Below are 15,820 nucleotides of genomic sequence, written 5' to 3' on the forward strand. Positions count from 1 at the left end.
TACTTAGTAGCTTCGGTGGACATCCGATCTTTTCTAGTAGTCTGAAGAGACCACGTCTGCTGACGAGGTCAAAGGCTTTGGTGAGATCAATGAAAGCAATGTAGAGGGGCATCTGTTGTTCACGGCATTTCTCCTGTACCTGACGAAGGGAGAACAGCATGTCAATGGTCGATCTCTCTGCACGAAAGCCACACTGTGCCTCAGGGTAGACGCGCTCGGCCAGCTTCTGGAGCCTGTTCAGAGCGACTCGAGCAAAGACTTTCCCCACTACGCTGAGCAGGGAGATTCCACGGTAGTTGTTGCAGTCACCGCGGTCACCTTTGTTTTTATAGAGGGTGATGATGTTGGCATCGCGCATGTCCTGGGGTACTGCTCCCTCGTCCCAGCACAGGCATAGCAGTTCATGTAATGCTGAGAGTTTAGCAGGCTTGGCACTCTTGATTATTTCAGGGGTAATGCTGTCCTTCCCAGGGGCTTTTCCGCTGGCGAGGGAATCAATGGCATCACTGAGTTCCGATTTGGTTGGCTGTATGTCCAGCTCATCCATGACTGGTAGAGGCTGGGCTGCATTGAGGGCAGTCTCAGTGACAGCATTCTCCCTGGAGTACAGTTCTAGGTAGTGCTCAACCCAGCGGTCCATTTGTTTGCGTTGGTCAGTGATTATGTCCCCCGATTTAGATTTGAGGGGGGCAATCTTCTTGATGGTTGGCCCAAGAGCTCTCTTCATGCCATCATACATTCCTCTGATGTTTCCGGTGTCTGAGGCCAGCTGAATATGACTGCATAGGTGTTGCCAGTAGTCGTTTGCGCAACGCCTCGCTGTTCTTTGTGCAGTACGTCTGGCTGCTTTAAGTGCTGCGGATGTTAAATCGCTGGGGGCTTTCTTGTAGTTCAACAGTGCAATGTGCTTAGCGGCTATGACAGGTTCCAGCTCTTCATTATGAGATTGAAACCAGTCTGCATTTCTCTTCGCACTTTTGCCGTAGGTGGTCAAAGCTGACTCATAGATGGCGTCTCTGATGTGGGCCCACTTGGTCTCAGCATCCCCTGTGGGAGTGTTTTGAAGGGCTGTTACAAGTGAATTTAGAAATTTTTGTAACAGCTGTGGGTGAGAAATTCTGCTCGTGTTGATGCGCGGGTGGCCCTTTTGCTTGGAATGATGCAACTTCTTTGGTCTGAGTCTAACCTTGCTGCACACCAGGGAGTGGTCGGTGTCGCAGTCCGCACTGTGGAAGCTGCGTGTGATTTGAACACTGTTTAAGGCGGCTCGCCTTGTGACAATGAGGTCTAGCTGGTGCCAACGACGTGATCTTGGGTGCCTCCATGAAACCTGGTGACAGGGTTTAGTGTGAAAGAAAATGAAAAAAGGAAAGAAGGTACCAGCCCTTCGCTTTGCAAGCTGGAACGTCAGAACTATGTGTCCTGGCCTGTCGGAAGACCTTACACAAATCAATGATTCTCGGAAGACCGCCATCATTAACAACGCGCTCAGTAGACTCAATGTGGACATTGCAGCACTTCAGGAGACTCGCCTCCCCGCGAGTGGCTCTCTAGCAGAGCAAGACTACACCTTCTTCTGGCAGGGCAGGGATCCTGAAGAACCAAGACAGCATGGAGTGGGCTTCGCCATCAGAAACTCCTTGCTCAGCATGATAGAGCCTCCCTCAAATGGCTCGAAATGCATACTGTCCATCCGACTGCTCACCACCTCTGGTCCAGTACACCTACTCAGCATCTATGCTCCAACACTCTGCTCCCCACCTGAAGCTAATGACCAGTTCTATGAACAACTCCATAACATCATTAGCAGCATCCCCAACACCGAACACCTATTCCTGCTGGGGGACTTTAATGCCAGGGTTGGGGCCGACCATGACTCATGGCCCTCCTGCCTTGGGCGCTATGGCGTTGGAAGGATGAATGAGAACGGGCAGAGACTGCTTGAGTTGTGTACCTATCATAACCTCTGCATCACCAACTCGTTCTTTCACACTAAACCCTGTCACCAGGTTTCATGGAGGCACCCAAGATCACGTCGTTGGCACCAGCTAGACCTCATTGTCACAAGGCGAGCCGCCTTAAACAGTGTTCAAATATTTCCCTACCACCTACCTATACTAGGGGCAATTTATAATGGCCAATATCAACCTGCAAGTCTTTTGGCATGTGGGAGGGATCCGGAGGAAACCCATGCAGACACAGGGAGAACTTGCAAACTCCACACAGGCAGTACCCAGAATTAAACCCGGGTCGCTGGAGCTGTGAGGCTGCGGTGCTAACCACTGCGCCGCCCTTTAGTAACTCACCAAGCAATAGTATATACTCACATCATCAGTTGCTCAGTAGACCTGCGTAGAGGGATCATTTCCAGGTAGGTCAGTCCACTGAATAACTTCTCCTGCATGACTGCCTGTGACTGACCAAGTCTCACTTGCCAGCTGCAGCAACAATGTCCTTGTGAGATCTGGCTTTATAACCCCTTTCTGACCCTGGCCCCTTGACATAGAAGGTAATGTTTTGAATTGGGTCATCTGATTGGGTTTCAGTGCCTTATCAATCCCACCCTGGCTATGCAAGACCAGCTGCATGTGGTCATATCTTACCACCCATGGATATGATATCTATATCTTGACAAGGCAAGAAGGAAACCGTTCACATATATTTCAAAAGGCCATTGTCCATAAGTGTGGTTATAAACAGGCTGTTTGATGTTGTAATAGCCCAGGCTACCACATCAGTGGCATGTCCTGACTTGTCTGTCTGTCTGTGTGTATGTGCGGGGGGTCCTCGTTCAGTTACATTGTCTTTTATTTTTAAAAAGGCCAAATGCACCCCAGTGATGATGTCTTCGGTCAGAATTCTTCTCCCTTTTTCTTGATGTCCTTCACCTCCATGTTTCTACCACCGGCTAAGCTTCACACCACAACTGGTTACATTTTACCTATGAACAGAAATGCAGGAGATATTAAAAAATGCCTCACAGCAAAACCAAAATATGAGATATCCAATAAAATAAGAAGGGAAAACATCTCCGACAACTCTCATCCACCTCTAAATCCTGACTGGCTCTATGTCAGAGAGGAGAACAGCTACACTATTTCTTCCTCCGTAATGCCTTTAGTTTCCTAGCTGGACAGGAAGTCCATGACTTGACCTCTGACTCTCTCCCAGCACCTTTGAACTGGATTTTGCCAATAGAGCTGCCATTTAATCAAGCTGCTGCTCCTGGATGGAGGAAGGGGGTAGGGTCCCTCGAAACTACTTCCTGCTGCGCCCATGGAAAAGGAGCCATATCCTAATAAAGTGGTTAATACTGGTTAGAAATAAAGTGATGTCATCCTGAAGTCACCTGTCTAATTTTCTAGCTCATTCTCTGGATATGGTATCATTAGGATTTATTACCCATCGCTAGTTGCTCAGGTTTAATGCAACTAAGTAATTTCAGAGGGCAGTTAAAAGTCAACCACATTGATGGAATCTTACATCCCAAACGGCAGATTTTTTAATGACAACTGCTTTTATTTTCACCTTCACTGGTACCAGTTTTCTTATTACCAGAATTTTTTTTTTTTTTTTAAACTGAATTAAAATTCTCAAACTGACAGTGGGATTTGAATTCTGGCTTATTAGTCCAGGCCTCTAAAATTACTTGTCTGGTAACATAACCACAACAATACCATATCTATTAGCCTCTTTGCAAAGCTCAAAAAACATTGTTTTTGCTTTCTTTATTTCCTTTTAGGATCTCAATGAATTCAATATGTAAACCCATCAGGTAAATGACTGGAAACAAATAAGTGGATTTAAAAACACAAGAGAAATAGCTGGTGAAAATTCGCAAATGATGAAAGCAGAAATTTGCTAAGCTTATGCTCCTCATCCCAAAATAATGAGGAACACATATACACAGCACACTTGCATCACTTGGATTTGTAATATTTTCTTTTTGAAAAAAAACTATACAGGTGCCACAAAGAAGTCACCATCATCGCTATGTCGCAGCGCAAGCACCTTCAGAAGTATTTTACCAGGTATAGACATTTACAAATAAATCTTTACCTGAAATCTTTAAGTCAAGTGTTTTTCCCCCATTAAGTGGCGAGATATTCTTTAACTGTTTTGCTATCCATTTGTAACCTACTTTCCCTTCCCCTGCCCAGGTGCCAGTTGCTTGAAAAACCACAAAGGTAACACCTCTATTCAAGAAAGGTTTGGTGGGGGGGGGGGGGGGGGGGGGGTGGGGTGGAGAAGAACTATAGGCCAGTTAGCCTAACATCTGTCATTAGGAACATGCTAGAATCCATTAAAGAAGTGATAGCAGGTTATTTAGAAAATCATAATTCAATCAATCAGGCAGAGTCAGCATGGTTTTATGGCAGGAAGAATAGGAAAGCTAAATATTATTTACATGGAAAGAGACTGCAGAATGCTGCATTGTAGAGGGATCTGGTGTCCTTGTACATGAATCACAAAGTTAGCATGCAGGTACAGCAAATAATTAGGAAGGCACATGGAATGTTGGCATTTATTGCAAGGAGTATGGAGTATAAAAGAGGAAAGTCTTGCTACAGCTGTACAGAGCATTGATAAGACCACACCTAGAGTACTGTGTACAGTTTTGGTCTCCTTACTTAAGGAGAGATATACTTGCATTGGAAGCAGTTCAGAGAAGGTTCACTAGGCTGATTCCTGGGATGAAGAGGTTGTCTTATGAGGAAAGGTTGAGCCATAAGTCATTAGAATTTAGAAGAATGAGAGGTGATCTTATTGAAACATAAGATTCTGAGGGGACTTGACATTGTAGATATTGAGAGGATGTTTCCCCTTGTGGGGGAAATCTAGAACTAGAGGGCACAATTTCAAATTATAGGGTCTCCCATTTAAGACGGAGATGAGGAGGAATTTCTTCTCCCAGTGGGTCGTTAACCTTTGGAATTCTCTTCCCGAGAGAGCAATGAAGGCTGGGTCATTGAATATATTCAAGGCTGTTAGACAGATTGTTTGATCTACAAGGGAGTCGAGGGTTATGGAGACAAGCAGGAAAGTAAGTTAAAGCCACAAATCAGATCAGCCATGATCTTATTGAATGGCGGAGCAGGCTTGAGGGGCTAAATGGCATATTCCTGCTCCTATTTCTTATGTTCTGCCTTAGCCAGACCTGACATGAAGGTGATTCCTCATTTTTTTGCCAATGAGCAAATTTCTGCTGATGGCTACAATAACAATGCATTTACATAGCACTGTTGATGCATTACAAAAGTGTTACCAAACAAAATTTTGCATTGAATTGCACAAGTTATTCAGACAGATGTCCAAAATCTTGGTCAAAAATGTAGGTTTCAAGGAGTGTCTTAAAGGAAGAACGAGAGGCAGAGAGGTTTAGAGGGAATTCCAGAGCTTAGATCCTCAGCAGCTGAAGACACAGCTGCCAGTGGTGGAGTGATTAAAAACGAAATGAAATACAACGTTCCTGTCCCTCCATTTTCAGATTCAGAACACAATTTTACAATTCTCACGCTCGTGTTCAAAACCCTCCCTGGCCTCACCCCTCCCCATCCCTGTAACCTCATCCAGCCAGCCCTACAACCCTCAGATACCTGCGCTCGTCCAATTCTGGCTGCTTGCGCTTTCCCAATTTCCTTTGCTTCACGATTGGTGGCTATGCAGCTATCTAGGCACCAAGTTCTGGAATTCCCTCCATAAACATCTCTGTCTCTACCTCTCTCTCCTCCTTTAAGGCACGTATTAAAACCTACCTCTTTAACCAAGCTTTTACTCATCTGCCCTAATATCTCCTTTTGGCATCACATTCTGTTTGATACGCTCCTGTGAAGCATCTTCGCATATTATGCTATGTTAAACGCAATATAGAAATGCAAGCTATTGTCGTTATGGTACAGTTACACAATCATTGACAGTACACTGGTACGTCAGCCAAATAACTTTTGTGCAGCTTAAACCCTACCCCACCCACTGCCCACAAAGACTCATCAGTAGCACAACCTGGATAGTGAACTGCAGTAGCAGGAGCCCCCCAACTCCTGCACCCAGTGCCAAGCTCAGCCCCATCTTTTAAATGTGTTGAGGCCACCTATGGTTCTCCCACTATTTGAACATAGACCAGGGATTGAATCCAAGACTTTAGTTAGCTATATGGCTCAGTGCCACATCTGCTGCTTTTACTCACTGAGCCATACAGTGCACAGTGCGTATGTTGTCCTCTGCTCACAAAGGAGATTGAGACTATCAGAGGGCAAGAGTAATTGGAGTGCAGGCAGGAATGCTGCTACATCTGGTCATAAGTAATGAAACAGGTCAGGTAGATCAGCTAAATGTGGTGGGTACCATGATAGTAGTGACCACAATATGATGACAGTTAACATCCAACTGGAGAAGGAAAAGTTAGTACTAAAATATTGGAGCACCAGATTGGATTAGGGAAGGTTTCAGAAAGATAGGGAGTGAATAAACTGGGAGGTGGAAGGAGACATTTGGCAGACAGCACTGTAGCAACAGTGGTATTTTTAAAGATATTGCAAAAGGTACAGAAGTAAGTATAAAGAAAAAGGCAACTACGAGCAACCCTAGAATGTCATGTTAAAAATCAATTAAAATTGAAACGGACCTTCAGAATCATAAGGAAAAATTAAAGGAGAAATGAGAAAATAAGAGATTAAGAGCCAATAAGAAAAGCAAAGGGGAAACAAAATACCAAAAACAGTGAAGTATTGTAGAACAATGTCAGTTAGAAAAGAATTGTTAAAATGGAGCTGGGAGCAGAAAGAAAGGATTGTCAACTTATAGATGATCAAAAAGTGGCAGGAGGATTTAATAAGTATTTTACATCAGTCCTTACTGAACAGGATAACAAAGAGGTGGTGAATCATGATGTGCTGTCATCAAGCTGAGCAATATTACAAAAGGATTAAAGACAACATTTAGCCCAGTTAGCTAGATTAAAAGGAAGACAAAATATGAGGGTCCAACTGAATACATCCTAGGATCCGTAGGGAGGAAATTGACAAGACCCTAGAAATTATCAGAATTTACCGGCCCCTGGGTGGCGGGAACGCCAGTAAAATAGAGGGGAGCCACGGCAGGACAACTCCCCCGATGCAGTCCCATCTTGGAGGAAGTTTCCCAGTGGTGGGTTGCAAGGTGGAGCGGCTGCCCACACCATTTGGTCCCGAGGCCGGGTCCTGAAGCCGGCAGTAAAATTGAGCCCATGTATAGTTCAGGACTCTATTGAGTGGCCAACGTTGTGCCTGTGTTTTTTCAAAAAGAGGAAACCTAGCGAATCTGGATTACAGTCCAATTAGTTTGGTCTTTAAGAATACCTTTAACAAGGTACTACAGGGGAGATTACTAGACAAAGTGATGGCCTATGGAATCAAGACAGCAAATTAATTTAAATTTGGTTAGAAGGTAAAAAAAAAAAAGACAATTAAGGGCAATTTTTCAGAGGGTGGCATGTTTCTAAGTGTCCCAAAAATTTGAGGCCACTTCTGTTCACTGTACAGCAGTGATTCGGATACAGGCCTGGAGGGAGTGGAATTGAAATTTGCAAATGATACCAAAATAGAAGGCATAGTTAATTCTTTAGAAGACCAAAGGAAGCTGCAAAGTGATGCTGATAAGATTTGGGCAGGGTGGGGTGGAGAAAGAATAGGCTAAAAAGTAGATGGAATTTAAATAATCATCAGGGGATACATTTTGATTTAAAAAGTAAGTGGAAGTAGGCTTGGTGCTGCGAACAGCAGATGGATTTGGGGGTATAGGTTCTCAAGACAAAGCCAGCACCTCAGATTGATAAGGCTCTAAAAAAGTTATGAAATTCTAGGTTTTATTACAATGGTATTGAATGCCAAAGAGGTAATGGTAACCCAAATAAAACCCTAACTAGACCTGTTAGAGTGTGCGGCGTTGGGCTCCACTCTAAAGCAGTTACAATAGTTTCATTGAGGGTCTAGAATGAGGGACCATTGGTACAATCTGCAAGAGAGGAGATAAACTTCTTTATAGAGAGGAGGCTGCGCAATTCCTTTCCAGGGTTAGTGATCTGAAACAACATTGAAGACTAGACTGGAAAAGGGAATGAAGGGCAATGGGAAGAGGCTAATTGTGATTACTACTGTTTGCTCATGTGGACGTACTCACCTGGACTAGTTAGGCCAAATGGCCTGTTACCATATTGTAACTTGTTTGCATATCACTGAGTGCCATTCATTGGCATTTAGAGCTTCTGTATTACAAATACTTTTACACAATACAATTTATAATTGTTAATGTATTTCAAGCATGATGGTGCAGCTGGAAACAGTTTGGTAATCCTGATCCAGTTCTTTGATTTTTATATTAATTAATATCCAGGATTTACCAATGTATAAAATACTTGTGCATCACTTGCCTAGGCACTGGATTACTGACTTCCTTTCGAACCCACTCCTCACTGACAATTTCCAGGGATTATCATCAGCGCTGTTTGACTACTAACCCAAAGACCATTGATTCCTGTGGAACCATTACTGGTGGAGGAAGGAGGATACAAAGGCCAAAAACAGTGAGTATCAGAGAGATAACAAAGGCTTATTATTTCATTTTTGATTCTGAAATTATCAGCTGTGTCCTGGCTCCCAGTTATCAAAGGAGGGTCCCAAGACAATCTCATTCTAGCTGGCAGTTTTTCTATTATAGATAATTTACATTTTTTGCACTGCACTGAAAATTTGGTGTAAATGACACAAAATGGGAATTTAGTGCCAAAACATTTGAGGCTTGAAGGGAGCACCTTTTAATTGAGACGGAACCTTAAGATTAAACAAAATGTTCCACAAAAATATTTTGGATGTCACACACACAACTTGTACATTTATATGGCACCTTTAACAGTGAACTGTCCAAAGTGCATTTGGAGAAGGGGGAGAATAGTAATGCATAAATTAGACTATGGGGACATGGCCTCACCCCTATATGGCTTAACCCTGCAGCCCTCCTTATAACAAAACATACATCACACTGCCCCAGCAGGTGGAGCATCCACTTTTTGTTACTCAGGCCAACAGAATAAGGCCTAGACTTGTTCTGGGCCTGGTGTCAGTGCCATGACAGGACCCAGACTAAAGCCTTTTAAACAAGGAGTGGTGGGGGAAGCAGATATGGAGCTGGGCCAGAGAGACATTGAAGGACTTGACAGGAAAGGGGCTTACAATTAAAGAGGTTGATAGCTGGATAGGACAAATTGATTAAAGGTACGTGCTACATCGAGGGCCATAGAGTATGGCAAGGTCCAGCTCTCAATTTCCTGAACAGATCGTCCAATAGCTTGCTAATTTACAGTCTTATTTTTACACTATAGACAGCTTTCATTGAAGTAGCTGCTGGAGTTAAACTGATCTTATTAGTTTAGGATATTAACCAGTGCAAGTGGGATCAATCACAAACTTGGTCTGAAATTCAGACCACTTGGAATTTGGTTGTACAAGCTCCAATTCTCAATCACATCTCCCTCAGCCTTTAGCTGTTGCCTCCCCTGCCTGCTTTCACACTTATAGCAGTTCATGTTGCTTTAGAATACCAGGGCTTGAAAATTGCAGCTATGAGGAAAGATTGGATAGGCTATGGTTGTTTCAGAACAGAGGGGGCTAAGGGTGACTTAGTCAGTCAACGTGTACAAAATTATGAGTGGCCTAGACAGACAGAAATGACCTGTTTCCCCGAGCAGAGGGGTCAATTACCAAGGGGCACCAATTTAAGCTGATTGGTAGAAGGATTAGAGGGGACGAGGAAAAACTTGCTCATCTGAGGGTAGTGGGTATTTGGAATTCACTGCCAGGAACAGTGGTGGAGGCAAACTCTCAACTCATTTAAAAAAAGGTACCTGGACCTGCACCTGAAGTGCTGTAACTTGCAAGGCTACGACCAAGTGCTGGAAGGTGGGATTAGAATGGGCAACTAGTTTTTTTTTTCAGCTAGCGCAGACATGAGCTTCATGGCCTCTGTGCGGTAACTGTTTCGAAAAGGTACATTTATGAAAAATATCTGGGACACAGGCTCCACTTTCACCTCTCGAATGAAGAATTCTGGCTAGAGTTTAACACTTCACTTTTACATTTTACTTTTTCCTTTCCTATAATCAAGTCAATAAATTATTTAATATTGAGACATGAAACATAACAGAAATAAGTGTGTAATGGAAATTTATGGATCCTTCAACAGAGATCCAATAAATCAATTCCCAAAACATGACTGCCATCAGTATCCTTATAGAAGAGTCCACTTAAATACAGTGACTGGTGGTGAAAGCTACGGAGTTATATTGATTGACTATACACTGCTGTATTCAAAGATGGTCAGCTTTCATCATCATGATCAAGCAGGACCAATCTATTCATATGGCTTCAAATCAATAAACATGTAAAAGTTTACATTTAGGTTGCAATATGCGATGATTCAAACAGCAAGGTTTGTAGTTGGATGTTTGCTAAGTACATCCTACAAAAGAAAAAATAGCTGTGCCAAAAGATGAATAGAAGTTTAATTATAATGCATATATTGGGGACCCAGTTTTTTTGTGAACAAAATGCTTAAGCACGAAACTCAATTGAAATCACATTTATATTGAATTCAAGATCACAGACCCACAATGAATCCAATTTGAATTCCCGATCAGCCAACTTGTTCATATCATTTGTGTGGTAAATATGCATTACTTACTGAAATGGTATATAATACTTTTGCAGCAATGTTAACCATTATATGGATTTATAGATAGTGGGCTTTACATTAGACTGGAGACACTCTGGAAAATTGACTGCAAACAGTTTCTCTGCAACTCAGGGACAGTGGAGTACCTGATTACAGATAGCTACAATCCATTCCAGCCAGATCTCCAAGTAAATCAGTTACCTCTCTTGTGAATTAGAAATGATTACCCTAGATCTTCCACTTAATAGCATAAAAATTGAACACGTTACATTTCTCATTATTAATTAGAGAACAGGTATTCCTGTAGGGCCCATTAAACATACTGGGGTGGGGGTAGGGAAATGATAAAATAGCACGATTAATGTAGTTAGTCCTACATGTGAATCCACTATGTCCCACATTACATAGGTGACACTTAAATGGCTCCAGGGAACAAAAACTGCTTTGAAACTGTTATCAAGAACAATTAAGTAGATAAAGGCATTTGTTAATCATTTTATGCCCACTGGTCTTTGAAGGTCCTGGTCATAATGTTAAATGACATTCTACACAGGTTTTAGCAAGGTCTGACAATCTATGTTGTCTGTGTGATATATTTAAAAAGGTACCAAGCAGACTGCATAACAAGGTGGTGGAAACATTGCCAGAACTGGAGGAACCGAGTCATCACGATCTTCTTCTGGAGCTGCAAGACTTCAGATCAAATCAGAAATAATTGGGAGACATGCCAGGGAGACAAGTTGCACTGAGAAATAAAAGCAGAAATGCTGGAGATTTAAAAAGTGAAATTATAGTCATAGAGAGATACAGCACTGCAACAGGCTCTTCGGCCCACTGAGTCTGTGCTGACCAACAACCATCCATTTATACTAATCCTACATTAATCCCATATTCCCTACTACATCCCCACCATTCTCCTATCACCTACCTACACTCGGGGCAATTTACAATGGCCAATTTACCTATCAACCTTCAAGTCTTTGGAAGGAAACCAGAGCACCCGCAGGAAACCCACGGGGTCACAAGGAGAACGTGCAAACTCCGCACAGGCAGTACCCAAAACTGAACCCGGGTCGCTGGAGCTGTAGTGCTAACCACTGCACCGCCCACTTTGGGTTTTTTTTGGATAACAAAGTCATTATTAATGGTGTACATGTTATCTTCACTACAGTTCAGGATCTAACCCCACTTTTTCTCCTTCCTGTCAAACTATATCAAAGACACTAAACTTCTCTTCCCCACCCACATTATGTTCACTGCAGGCTAATTTTGGAATGTTTAACAGCTTATAAATCACATTAAGATTGATCAATTCCAGACAAAATTTATTGCAGTAAGCGTTCACAACTGAATTGATCCAAATTTTGTTTCTAATATTTGGAGAAAATGGATTGTGGGAGTTCTGGCTGCCTAGCCATTTTTTTGCTGTAAGCCAGGTTGTTTTTTTTCTGTGCAGTAGTCCAGACTGTTCTGTGAACACCAAGCAGACTTTTTCCAAAAAGTATGTGGAAATCTGCATTGGAATTAAGCATCCAAATAAAAATGTGATGGGACTGAGTTTATAGGGTGGAGATTGGCACAAATAAACCATTATATCAGCTAAATTTCTGCTGACTCCAACGGAAACGGAATTTGTTATTTGCAGGAGACTATCAGTACTTGTAACAGTTTACAACTAATTAGCTTCTGATGGGAACCAAGTGTGAAAATCTGTCTCCTAGTGACATTTGTAACCATCCAATTTCTTTTCTCCTTACCTTCCAACTCCAATGTCCTGAAAACACAAGCTTGTGCTAGGGTTTGGTTCCACAGGAAGCACTAGCCTTTTTAAAAAAAAAATATATAAACAGAATGGCTTTCTTTATGTTTGAACCTAGACGAGTGTTATCAGGTTATCGAACTATGGGGATATCAATAAAGCCAAATTTCATTCTTACCCCTACTACACATACTTCCATTAAAAGTAAACTTAATTCACTGCAGTGTCTGACCAAAAACACAGACACAGAACCCCCCCAGCAAAAAACAACAGAATTAGGACCTTGCTATGTGGGTCAAAATACACTCTGCATTTACACACTGAACCAGTTCTACTTCTAGAACAATGACTAAGCTCAACAAAAAGCATTCAATAAATAACTCCAAAAAAACACAAACAAGTAAAACATGAAATTTATTGGTTGGTATGGTTACACATTCTGTTCTCAATGAGATATTGTGGGGTGTAAAAACATGTCACAATGTTACAGGTAAAGCAGGCATCCAGAAGAGCTGCAGCTTTTAAATATTACATCACACTTTGGCAAGTGAAGGCAGCAGAGTTCTGAACAAAACACTTCTAAAACATACAAAATTAACTTCCTCTTTCTCATCTCCCCCTGCCCTCCCAATTACATTTTTGGCCATACTTCAAGTCAATGGCTTGCAAGGTATCCTTTAAGGCACTTTAACCTGAATTCAATTCACAATTCGCCTAGATGTAGTGCAAATTTTGAGCATCTGAATCTAGAGGACAGTAATACAATCTGCAGATACAACTACAAAGTACTGTACACGGCGTGTAGGTGCAGTGAACATTTCAGTGCAATACATTAAAGCAGGTGAAAAACGGATTGCCATAAAGGCCCCTCACAGCTCAATGTAATTTAGTCTTTTGGTACACCCAAGTGGGTTGCCAAGTTCACATATATACACTGCAGTTTGACTAAAACTTTTAAGTTACAGTTTAATGCAATGAAGCTGCAAAGGTGTATGTAACTGTACAAAGAACAAAATGACAGACAGTCCCTTTGGTTTCAGATGACAAACACAAAACAAATGCAAGTTTGGTAATGGGACAAAGATAATGCATACACAAAGACAAGTTAGAGCTCTTGAAGGGCATTAAGCTTAGGTATTACAAGATTTGTTTGGTTTTTTTAAGCAGATTTTAATATTCTACAAGTCACAGAAACAGAACCATCTGTTATGCAAGAAATGTACTATTTAGCTAGCACTGCTTGTCTGAAGCATTCCAGAAACTACTCAGGTTACACAAATATTGGTGGCCAACTAAGCAGCACCCCTGCTACATTAAACATGCAACAGGTGTCATTTCTATGTAGTTTATCATTAAGAGGCTGGGGTGAGGGAGGACAACAATGTGGTATTTTCAGAACTTCAGTTTTTGTCAGTTTTAACTCTGGGAACCAGTCACTATACACCCACTTCAGAGTAGATGCTGCTGGGGCATGATTTTCTGAGCTTTTAATGATGCTTTGCAAATTTATGAAAACCACAGTTTGTGTACACATAGGACGAGGGGAGAGGAACGGAGGGTCAGTTAGACTAGAGTATATCTTGTAATTCAAAAAGAAAAATATCCCTCTGGTCATCAACTGAAAAATAGGACAATCAATTTGTCCATATTCAAATCATCTGCCTCAGGCCAATAATTTCATACACCACCACTTTTCCCGAATGCAGTAACTTTGCTGGTTACCATTCAAGTTTCAATTACTTTCATTTCCAAGATGTACAAGAGCATACTGCTCTAACCTGAAAGTAATTACTGTGAAGTTATTTTACGCAACTGATCAAATCATTTACAAGATATAAAAGCACTTCACCAACCCCAGAATTAAACAGCAATATTATACTACACTTCAAGATTTAAAAATTTAATCTGAAATGATTGTCTTCCAATCTTCACATCAACAGAACAATTTCAAGCTAAGATGTTAAATTCTTCACATTAAGGTCACTAAGCTACCAACTTTAGTGACAACTGCTCAGAAAGAAAATAAAATCCTTCTACATACAATCTGCCCTTTTCTTCCACTTTACATAAACAGGTAAATAGAATGCAGATACTATTGCCAACAAAGCAAAAATCTTCAACGTACCATAACATGCAGTATTTCACAAGGGCCAACGGCAAAGGAAAATACTGGAACCAAGTGAAACCTCCAAATCACCATTGATGAATTTCAAACAAAAGTGGGTAACATGCTTTCAAATTTACAATCCATTCGTGCATGGCATACAACCACGATCACATACACTGTACTGAAAGTGGAGTGCGTTAATTCGGCAGATGTAAACAAAGCGGCCGAAGTCTGGATCTAGTGCAAACTATTCAAAAATATAAATTCAGTTTGGAACATTCACTAAAAATCATTTACATACTGTTAATTATCCCAGCAATCAGCCCAGTTGGCAGCTCTAGATTACAAATCAACCATTTTTAACACTGAAAAATCTAAAGAGAAAATACTTCCACAAATACAGAACTCTAGTTTGTTTGAAGGCCACTATTCCAAGGCCAAAACTTTAGCAGGAATAAGGCCACATTTATTTAAGGCATGGCTGATTTCCCTCCCCCAAATAAATCCATGTGCCCAGTATTAAATAAAGTTTGGGTCTATTAAAGGTTACAGGCCTGTTCAACAAATAACGACAAGTCAAAACCAAAATCAAAAAAGTTAAACCGTGTACACCATTAAGATATGGCTAATTCTAAAGAGTGGTGCGTTATCTCCTGAAACTTAACCTACAGAGTGGACCAACAATGTAAGCAACAGCCGAGTCACTGTGGTCAAACAGTGAGGTGCTTAGAGCGTGTGGTAGTTCCTATCCTTGGTTTTGCAGAACTTCACAGCGAAAAAGATTACAGCTTGCAATCCAAGCACAAGCACAATTCCCCCAATGAAACTTGCTGCATCAAATGTAGATTTTTTGTGTGGCTGAGGTGGTACTAGAGTCGTCCCATTAGTTGTACCTGTAGCAAATACAATATACATATTAGCTTTAAAACCAAACTCTGCATACTTGTAAAACTGAACATAATTAAGGTACAAGTAGTCTATTCAAGGCATGGTCATTATGCAGTCTCCTTTAAATGATCAAAGAGGAGTTGGCATCATGTATGTCTCAATGAGAGAAACACAAGTGGCCAACCGGCTCCCCAAGAGACTAAGTAACAAAGCAGCTGCGGTAGCAAAAGATTCCACTACAGTACTAAATGATTCATATAGTAGTTAGTGCGAAAGGGGACTTTTAGAATTCAGTAATAAGGGAATTATTTATCTATCATAAAGAAATTGAGAACTATTCAGAAGTTATAATAATGGTCAAC

General features: G+C 41.5%; 1 protein-coding gene across 2 annotated transcripts in view; it reads right to left on the minus strand.

Moving 5' to 3' along the window:
- Positions 1-12,864: 12,864 nt before the first annotated feature.
- The window catches only part of cd164 (CD164 molecule, sialomucin), a 29,157-nt gene continuing 26,201 nt past the window's right edge, over positions 12,865-15,820 (minus strand). For both annotated transcript variants that reach the window (XM_068027204.1, XM_068027203.1), the window contains one exon: positions 12,865-15,463. In XM_068027204.1, coding sequence (XP_067883305.1) covers positions 15,297-15,463 — 167 coding nt within the window. In that variant the 3' untranslated portion in view covers positions 12,865-15,296. The remainder of the gene's footprint in view (positions 15,464-15,820) is intronic.

The sequence above is a fragment of the Heterodontus francisci genome, chromosome 3 (assembly GCF_036365525.1).
Source record: "Heterodontus francisci isolate sHetFra1 chromosome 3, sHetFra1.hap1, whole genome shotgun sequence".
Classification (NCBI taxonomy): domain Eukaryota; kingdom Metazoa; phylum Chordata; class Chondrichthyes; order Heterodontiformes; family Heterodontidae; genus Heterodontus; species Heterodontus francisci.